The following is a 9,518-nucleotide window of genomic DNA, read 5'->3' as shown; positions in this document are numbered from 1 at the left end:
TTGCAGGTCCCGGGGTCTAATTAGCCCTCGTGTGCAGAAAATGACCGTGGTGCGACAAAAATGATCAGACCACTCAGTGCCGGTTGAAGATAGCTTTGTGATAAACTAGATGGCTATCCGTCTGTAATTGCATGAAAAAACGATGGTTTTTTTTTTACAAGCTTTCATTTTTCACCCATATACTTCTTGGATTGCATTTACTACCAGCACTTGAAAGAATGTCAATGAATGGTCAACAAATCTTTGTCTGCTTTCTTTATGGCAGCCCTCTTTGAATGAAAAGTCTTCGAACACACACAACACTTCTGTCTTTACAGTTACTTCATTTTCCTTTAAACCTCTTCTATAGTTTGTGTCAGGGCCTACTGTCACCCCCAAGTCGTAAACCCACCGAGATTACATGCAACACTTTTTTTATTTCCTTCCTCATGTTAATGTTACTTGAATAGCGGAGAAATTGCGAAAAATATACTCTATACACATTTTGTTTGAAATTAAATTTTTTTTAGTCAGAGTGACTAAAAAAATTTAATTCCACAAACTTCTTCGTGACCCCCGCATCAGTAGCCGTGGCTCCCCTTTTGCTAGATTTTCATCTGTGCCCCCCCCCGCAATATCCTAGGGGCCTCCCTGAGGCCATATGGCCCCCGGTTGAGAACCACTGACCTAGACTAGAGAATTGTGCATGAGAGTGACCAAACGAGTAAATGACCTGAGTGAAGGAAGAAAAGAGTGACCTAGAGGGTGTGAAAACATATGAGCGACAAAAATAGTGACTTAATGGCCGACGCATATTTACGGGTGGGGAACCAATTTCTGTTAATTCAAATGGTTTTTTTTTTTTTGAAGGGTGATAACTCCCAATTTCTCGGGAAGAAAATTTTTTTGCCCGTTCCTAAGTTCGATCCTTTGTGCGTCTATGGGAGGGGGGGGGGGCAAGTGGACTATAACCTAGGGTGGCAAATCTGATGAATAAATGATCAAGTAAATTAGACCAGAATGAGTAGACGGCGGCACAACCATAAATTTCTTCGCCTCTGCCCTCATATTCCACTAGATTTCTATTGATCCTGCTTTTTAATTACAATTTTGTCGACTACAAAAAAATAATTTCTATATCTTCCTCCCCTCCCTTTTTTTTATGGATCCAAAATTAACTGAAATCTCTTGACAACTATTTCATTTGTTCATCTTCAGAACTTTGATGGTAATGCATAATGTGTAGTATTGATCATATAATCGATGTGATGCCCGATAAAATAAATAAAAATATTCGGAGATGTTAATGTCTGTTATCATTTGTTTAGATACAATGACTGATAACGGGATCACGAAAAGAAAAATACCACTATGAACGGCTAATCCCAATCTAAGTACTACATGTTAATTCAGAAAAAAATATTTTTTTCCTCATGAAATGTTTTGTTATCAACGCATTCATGACCCCAACAAGTATAAGTGGAAGGCGGGCTATTCAGGGTTGCCGCTGTGGAAAGGGCGCCAAATTGCAGGGGGAAAGGGGATAACTGCAGAAAAGTTGGAAAAAATGTTTTGCCTAAATATCGAACTGAATGAGATTCAGAGAAAACTAATTTTTGCTACAATTATAATCTAGCTAGGAACACAGTTGCGAATGTTCCAGGTCGTTTCACTGATGCGGCTAAAACACTAAGGCATCGAAACGATGTCTAAGTTGTTAGACTCAAGTCACCCATGACTAGAGCCCACCCAAAGATTTTACTCTTTATTTAAAACAAACTTTTTTACACCAGTAGATCAATAAGAGAGTCGACAGTGCCGTTTTCTCGCATGGCCAAACGGGACATACAGTATGCTCAAGGCCCACAAATTTCTATTTCCCCAAAATTGCTCGTCATATATTGGCTTATGTTGAATTAACATATTTGAGCGTAAAATTATTATAAATATTCGAAGTGCTCAAAAATACTGGGGGGGGGGGGCTCTCAAACCGAAGATCTCCATGGATATTTTGTAAAATATACACGGTGGTAATATTGTGGGGAGGGGGGTGGCATTGTCCCGATATCAAGTTTACGATGGTGAATTGAAGACTATGATGGATTGTCAATGCAAATAAACAAATTTTTCAGAGAACATGGGTATTTTTTGAAGGCCGCTAGGTACTTGGTGATACTTGTTGAGCTGTGGCAAGCAAGCACGCATATCAAACAAAAACAACGAAAACAAGTGGTATCTTGAGCTTGGGACGACCACCTAATGACAGAGGTCTTCAATCATTTTCTAGTCGTCAGCACTGCCTGCATCTATCATCAAAAGCAGAGCACCCTTACAGCACGCTTGACACACGAATGTATAAAATCAGGATCATTTCAATCCTTGCATGCCATTTTCACAAGGTGTTCAATTAGAACGTTGATGATCAAGTGCTCGCGACCACCAAATCGGACGCAAGCATCGAGCACTCTGGGTGCTTCAGGGAGCATCATGGTGCTCACGAGCAACGTGTTGAAGCAACGGTGATCTGATGCGCCGGACCAGGAAGCAGGGCCGTCTTAAGAGTATCATGGGCCCCCCGGGCCAGGTGGTTTTTCGGAGGCCTTTCCTGGTAAATCCTAGAAAATTTCAACCGGATCTCATTTTTGTGAGGCCCTCTTCTCTTGAGATCCCCGGGCCGTGCCCGGGTGAGCCCATGCGTTAAGATGGCACTGCCAGGAAAGGGGCTAAATTTTCTCTTTTTTCGTTAAAAATTACGGGGAGGGGGACGCCAAAATTGATTCTGGCGCTTAGGTAGGGACGTCTCGTGGACCCTCGGGCAAAGTGACTTTTCTAAGATTCTCTTTCCTGGCTGGAAGTGCTTGCATAACGTGTTGCTTACTCATCTTGAACATTTGAACCAGATCTCATTCTCATGAGGCCTCTGGGCTGTGCGTGAGCGGATCCATGCGTTAAGACGGTATTGAGTCCAGGGCGACAGCTATATTAAATAATCGTTTCTGGTTACAAACCTGATTGAAGGAGGAGGTCGATTGGTGGATTTGGCTCTCCCTCCTGGGTTTCGTGGAGTGGGGAGGGGGCATGAGCCAGGCACCGGGCCCTACTTCAGAGCCGTTTCTAATTTTACTGTAGGGTAATGTCTGATCCTCAGAGACGTCGGAAGTGTTATGCATCTATGCGGGTGCTTGGCTTGGTCTTTATATAGAAAATTTTGCTTCCTAAATCAATTCTGGGCCTGACCCCTAGACTGGGATCTTTGGTGGGCCCCAAGTCGGATTTTTTACGGGCTCTTTTATAATGTGTTTTTCGCGTGAAAATACAAAATAAAATTGTCCCGGGCTTTAACCTTCTCAGCCCCATCCTTATGGGGGTCATAATTCTGTGGTTGCTCAGATCAGTGGTACATAATACTGATGGGTGCTCGGCACCCACAGTAGCCCCCACATCCTGGAGCGAGACCCTAGGTAGGGATCTCTTGCAGGCCCTTCCGTCTTTTCTCATGGGTCCCTTCTATAGTTAATTTGGAGCGTGAAAAAGCAAAAAAATTATGAGAGTTGTTTCTGGCCCAGAGCTAGAGCGCTGTCAGCCAAACCCTCTGGGTACCATGGAGGAAGGTGCGGCAACACTGGGCCGCTAAATTTTAGGAGTAGCAAAACAGGATAAAATATTGTATTTTGACTAGTTTGGGGTTCGCTGTAGGTCATTCCCATAATTATGTATATAGGTCTAGTACACTGACTCTAGGTCTGTATTCCTCAACCTCCAGGCCGTGGCTCGTGCCACGAGTTTTATTTTACCCTTATTCATTTCCTGGTCGTGTATATGGCCGGGAATTCCACTCACCAAAAAAAATTAATCATTCGGGCCGCGAGCTTTCAGATTGAAAATCACTGCTATAGGCCACTCCCACCATCACGCACTCTTAGATCACTACCATGCTCACGCTTTAGGAAGTCACTCACTCTTTAGGTAATTCACAGGTGCCTATCTCACTCTATCGGTCACTCTTTCAATCCCTCTCATATGTATCGTTCTGAAGGTCACTTTTGTGAGCGCCCACATGCTTGCACACTTTCTAGGTCATTCACGTGCGTGCACACTCTCTGGCAGTGCCGCCCACCTCGGGCTCACATCGGAAGAGCTTCATGAAAACAAGATCTGCATATAATTTTAGACAGCAAGTATGTACATTTCCTAAGGTGTGGGGGGGGGGGGGTCACGCAGGTCTCGTGCCCCGGGGCTGGTCCAGAGGGGGCGCAAATTTCATTCAAACCTTATCTTCTAGACGCCGTCATGTATAAAGGGGTTCTAGTATGGGCATTACCTTCTGGAATACATACGTACTGTATCTCGAGGAGAAATGGTCTGGGTCACTCTTTAGGTCGCTCATGGCCCCCACATCCTGGAGTAGGGACCTAGGTTGGGATCTTTTGCGGGCCCCCCTTTCCCCCGACCAGACTTTCACGTGCCCTTTTATGATGAATTTATAGAGTGAAAAAGCAAAAAAAAAAAAGTGAAAATTGTCCCGGGCCCCAGGGCTGGAGCCTTGTCAGCCCACCCCTTGTGGGGGGGGGGGCATGAGGTCGCTCACCGACTTATTCTTTCCTCTCTCCCTGCAGATGCGGAATAATGGTTCTGCCGCCTTTTTCCATTCTACTTTCATCTTGATCACCCATTCCTCAAATTTTCGCTGCCCGCTCAGCGCCCCCCCCCCCTCCCTCTAGCTGGGACAACAACAGAAACTTCGTGATTGGTCTGCATTACAGCAGTTTTGTGAATTGACGTATTGAAGAATGGAATTATTCTACAGCAGCTGTGTATAATTCCCATGATGGGGAGAGTGGGGGGGATAGGGAGGTGTGGATCCACGGCCATGATAATAACGAGATTATCCCGAATACGCACGCGCCGTCGCGTTACCGCTTTTCTCGGTCTTCCCTTCCTTTCTCTCCCCCTGCCCCACTTCCCTTTGTTTGTGTGCATGTGCATGTGTGTGTGTACGTGTAGTAGCGAACTTCTCCAATCATCTTGGCCGTCATAAACAACATGTGAAAGGATTATCTCACACACACAATAAATTTTATTATTGTTATTATTTTAATATGCACTGAATCTCTCTCGGAGGTGGGGGGTCGGCCGGTCATGAAATATAATAGATTATTATTATTATTATTATTATTATCCGGAGGAGGCATAATCAACAAACGGTGATATTATGGACGTACAGCTGAACGATGCCAACGAAAACAACGTTCACGCGGCGTTGGACCAGAGAAGTTTGAAATGTTTGAACAAGTTGAACTCGAGCCCGCTCAGTCCCACGGTGTTGCCCTGGGACACGTTCTCGCAATGGATTTACTGCATCTGTGTAGTCACGTTCGACCTGGAACTCGGGCAAGCCATGGAAGTAAGTCACCAAATTTCAAAAGTTCCCCCCCCCCCACTTTTATGAAAAGTAAATGTTTAATATGGTGTGTTGAAACGTATTGAGAGGCGTATTTACGGGGGCGGTAATCGGACTGTAGCCCAGGGCGGCGAGTTCGGAGAGGTGGCAAATTTAAGGAAAGAGTAATCGTATAACCACAAATCCGCTTATATCTAGAGAGTGAGGGAGTAGGTTAGTGAGTGAGCGACCAAAATATAACATATAGAGAGGCATTGGGTCAATAAGCAACAAAAAACCTAGAAAGTGTGCAAACACATCAAACCACACAGAGTGTGCAAACATGTGAGTGACTGAAAGAGTGATCCATACAGTGTGTAAGTAGAGAAAGAACGAATGAGTGACCTTGGAAAAGTGCAAGCATGTGAGTGACCAAAACAATGTGCAGGCCTGGGAGTGACCAAGTTGGTGATCTAGAGAGGATCAAAGTATGGAAGTGATTGAAACAGTGACTGAGACCCAGGTCAGCACACAGTGCAAGTAGAAAAGTGGTAAGATGTTCGTCTACTATCATGTAGTAGATGAAAAATAGAACAAGGTAGGCGACTGCCTGGTTCATATGTTTGATGCCAGGGAGCAGCAACAAAATATATCCCTATCAAAGCTGAGAGGACCACTGATAGATGACGCTTCAACAATGTTGACAAGGTATTGTTGGAGAAAAAGTTAAAAAGGCAGCCGATTATTCTGTAGTTCTTCCGAAAATTGTCACATAGCTATATAACTAGAGTTGGTAGGCTGAAAAAAGGAAAAGGCATCATGCGACCAAAAGATAATTTCTCACCAATAGCTGTTATTGATGTAATAAAGATATGAACACAAGATATCAATATGAAATCAATGTCCTTAGTAACTTGCAACAGTGCCATCTTAACACATGGGCCTGGGGCCTTAAGAAAAGAAAGTCTCACAAAAATTAGAACTAACTGAAATTTTCAAGAATTTTCCAGGTAGGGCCTCAGAAAAAACCAATTGGCCCGGGGGCCCATGATGCTCTTAAGATGGCCCTGACTTGCAAGAGGACACATGACAATACTTTTTAATGATGCTCAAAAGAATAGTTCAACTGTACGAGTGTTTTCAGAACTGGTCCAAACTTTAGCCCATACACTGGCTTATGTAGTGGGTGTCACTGATAACATTAAATTGTAATTAAAAACCTGTTTACAGGCATTAAGTTATTTAGTAGTTAACTAAATTTTAAGTTGTCAAGTACTTCGAAATGTATGCTGATGTTAAGGTCCGTCCGTATACATGCCACTAAGTTGTCAAGTGATTTAGTTGAGTGGTAAATTAACCGAATTCAAATTTTTTTGGTTAAGTAGACCTATGTGCATGTGGGCTTCGTATTAAAATTACCCAATGAGCAGTCATTATATCCATGATGTGTGGACATTTTTTTGAGAAGGTAGCAACTTAAAATTTATCTTGACTACTAAATCTCATTTAACATTAAATTGTAAACAGACCTTAGGGACAAGCTTACAGAGATTCCAGTGGCTAGAGATTCGTGATATCCAAGATAGTCCTGGGGCGGCTCATTCTTTTATTCTTTATGTAGGCCTACTCTTTTTGAGCTGTTTTGATTAGCGTGATTCTAGTTCGTTGTTCAAGAAATGCAAAGACTCTAAGAGTAGGCTACAGATTCATTGAGCACCAGCTCCCATGATGAACCATAAAGTGTCTGATGGTGGCAAGAAATTATTGCAAAATGTCAGTGAATCATGGAAAATTAAATCCTTGAATCTTTCTAATGAGTTGGATAGAATCATCAGTTTTATTTATAGACTAGTAAAAATATCTGTCAATGCTTGGGTTGTTCCCCATCGTAATAATAATAGCCTATGATGTCTTTGCTGGGTACACAGATGTTTTGGCCTTACCTTTGGATGATGGCTGTAAATATAAATGGAATCACATGCATCTAAATAAGTGTTTTAATGTTTAGAAAAAAAAAAATTGAAGATATTTTCATGTATTTTCTGGTTTTAATATGTTTTTAACTGATTTACAGTTGATGTATCCCAGTCATGTGAAGCTTACGGAAAAGGAGGTGAGTCATATTCATTTTTTTAGTTCAGTTAGTTGATAGCCTACTGATCTTAGATAATGCTTTTTCAATGAGATCAGAAAATTTTGTGTCATCCTTACACGCTCTAATTCAGCAATCATATATGTAAAATTTTAGATGCCAATATTATTTTTAGTCACCATAGGGATCTGAGGTCTTTGATTTGTCAAGCTTTGGTGGATATGGTACATTGTCATTCCACACACACAGAAGAAACATGTATGTGTATACCATTGCCAAATACCACAGATTTCTGCCATACATGATTCTGTAGGCATGACTCGAGTCATTTGACATTAAGTGGATCCTTGTGACCCACAGGCACGTTGCTTGTCCCGTTACTTGTCATACACTAACTAACCATTAACATAAAGTGTTTTGTTAATCTGTTTATTTATTACTCGTATATTGATGGCAATTGTTTGTTAAATCTGTTTGCTTATAAATAAGTTTTGTTTGTTTTTTCAGAAAACAAGCATATGCTACATGGCGTTTCCAGATTCGAACTCTGGTTGTATGGGTGATACTCAATTCTTCTTCAGAATCAGACAATGTCCTATTCGACGGATGAGTATTCAAGCCCACGAGGATTATAATAAATCATGTCCACCGCCATTATCAGTAATGTGCCTGACTATATACTTAAATTATTTTTTTAATTGATCGATCAAAATACAATTGAAGTGATGCAATTTGGCAATGAATTATTTCTTTTAGCCAAAGTATCACTGTAATCATAATTTTATATTTTGCTGAAATCATTGTACATGAATTATATCCTTAAATGTGTCTAATGAATCAAACAGAACCATCAGTTTTGTTTATAGACTAGCGAAAATACCCATCACTGAAGGAAACAGTTATTTTCCGGATGTTATGCTGAGGTGAGCTCGGAAAGAAAAGTCATCACGTCTCCGCCGGGACTCGAACCCAGGCCCTCTTGCATACCGGGCAAGCATGCTACCATCTACACCACTGGAGACACATGAATCTGCCTTCCTAATTTCACGCACTGTGTCGTGAGGCGCTGAAGTAGAGGCATTAGTAGCCTCTCTTAACTTCAGGAAATGGCCCCTGGGTGGGACGGTTTAGAGAGATTTAGATGGCTTTTTTCTCAGCCAGAGATATCAAGGAAACAGTTATTTTCCGGATATTATGCTGAGGTGAGCTCGGAAAGAAAAGTCATCACGTCTCCGCCGGGACTCGAACCCAGGCCCTCTTGCATACCGGGCAAGCATGCTACCATCTACACCACTGGAGACACATGAATCTGCCTTCCTAATTTCACGCACTGTGTCGTGAGGCGCTGAAGTAGAGGCATTAGTAGCCTCTCTTAACTTCAGGAAAGGCAGATTCTCAGGCATATTCATGTGTCTCCAGTGGTGTAGATGGTAGCATGCTTGCCCGGTATGCAAGAGGGCCTGGGTTCGAGTCCCGGCGGAGACGTGATGACTTTTCTTTCCGAGCTCACCTCAGCATAATATCCGGAAAATAACTGTTTCCTTGATATCTCTGGCTGAGAAAAAAGCCATCTAAATCTCTCTAAACCGTCCCACCCGGGGGCCATTTCCTGAAGTTAAGAGAGGCTACTAATGCCTCTACTTCAGCGCCTCACGACACAGTGCGTGAAATTAGGAAGGCAGATTCATGTGTCTCCAGTGGTGTAGATGGTAGCATGCTTGCCCGGTATGCAAGAGGGCCTGGGTTCGAGTCCCGGCGGAGACGTGATGACTTTTCTTTCCGAGCTCACCTCAGCATAATATCCGGAAAATAACTGTTTCCTTGATATCTCTGGCTGAGAAAAAAGCCATCTAAATCTCTCTAATACCCATCACTGCTTGGGTTTTCTTATACTGGGAACCTAAGAGTGAAAAACCACTGTAAAGAAATAAGCATGTCTGAAACGTATTATTTGGAAACCATGGTGCTCAAAGTAAATGCTTTGAAAGTCATTGTGTGTTGTAGCCCAAGAACCATTATTGCCTGAGTTTTTTTTGCCCATTTTGATCATTTTCCCAGCTCTGACAA

General features: G+C 42.5%; 1 protein-coding gene across 1 annotated transcript in view; it reads left to right on the top strand.

Annotated features, from left to right (window-relative positions):
* The first annotated feature begins 4,835 nt into the window (after positions 1-4,835).
* Positions 4,836-9,518, top strand: part of LOC149064783 (protein DENND6A) — a 33,489-nt gene continuing 28,806 nt past the window's right edge. Inside the window, exons 1-3 of the mRNA XM_089254826.1 lie at positions 4,836-5,383; positions 7,434-7,472; positions 7,959-8,111. Coding sequence (XP_089110952.1) covers positions 5,192-5,383; positions 7,434-7,472; positions 7,959-8,111 — 384 coding nt within the window. The 5' untranslated portion in view covers positions 4,836-5,191. The remainder of the gene's footprint in view (positions 5,384-7,433; positions 7,473-7,958; positions 8,112-9,518) is intronic.

This window comes from Pholcus phalangioides, unplaced genomic scaffold (assembly GCF_987345545.1).
Source record: "Pholcus phalangioides strain wild (caught in Gottingen) unplaced genomic scaffold, Ppha-v1.0 ptg000042l_1, whole genome shotgun sequence".
Classification (NCBI taxonomy): domain Eukaryota; kingdom Metazoa; phylum Arthropoda; class Arachnida; order Araneae; family Pholcidae; genus Pholcus; species Pholcus phalangioides.
Note: the sequence above shows the minus strand (reverse complement) of the source record. Positions and strands in the feature narration are given on the sequence as shown.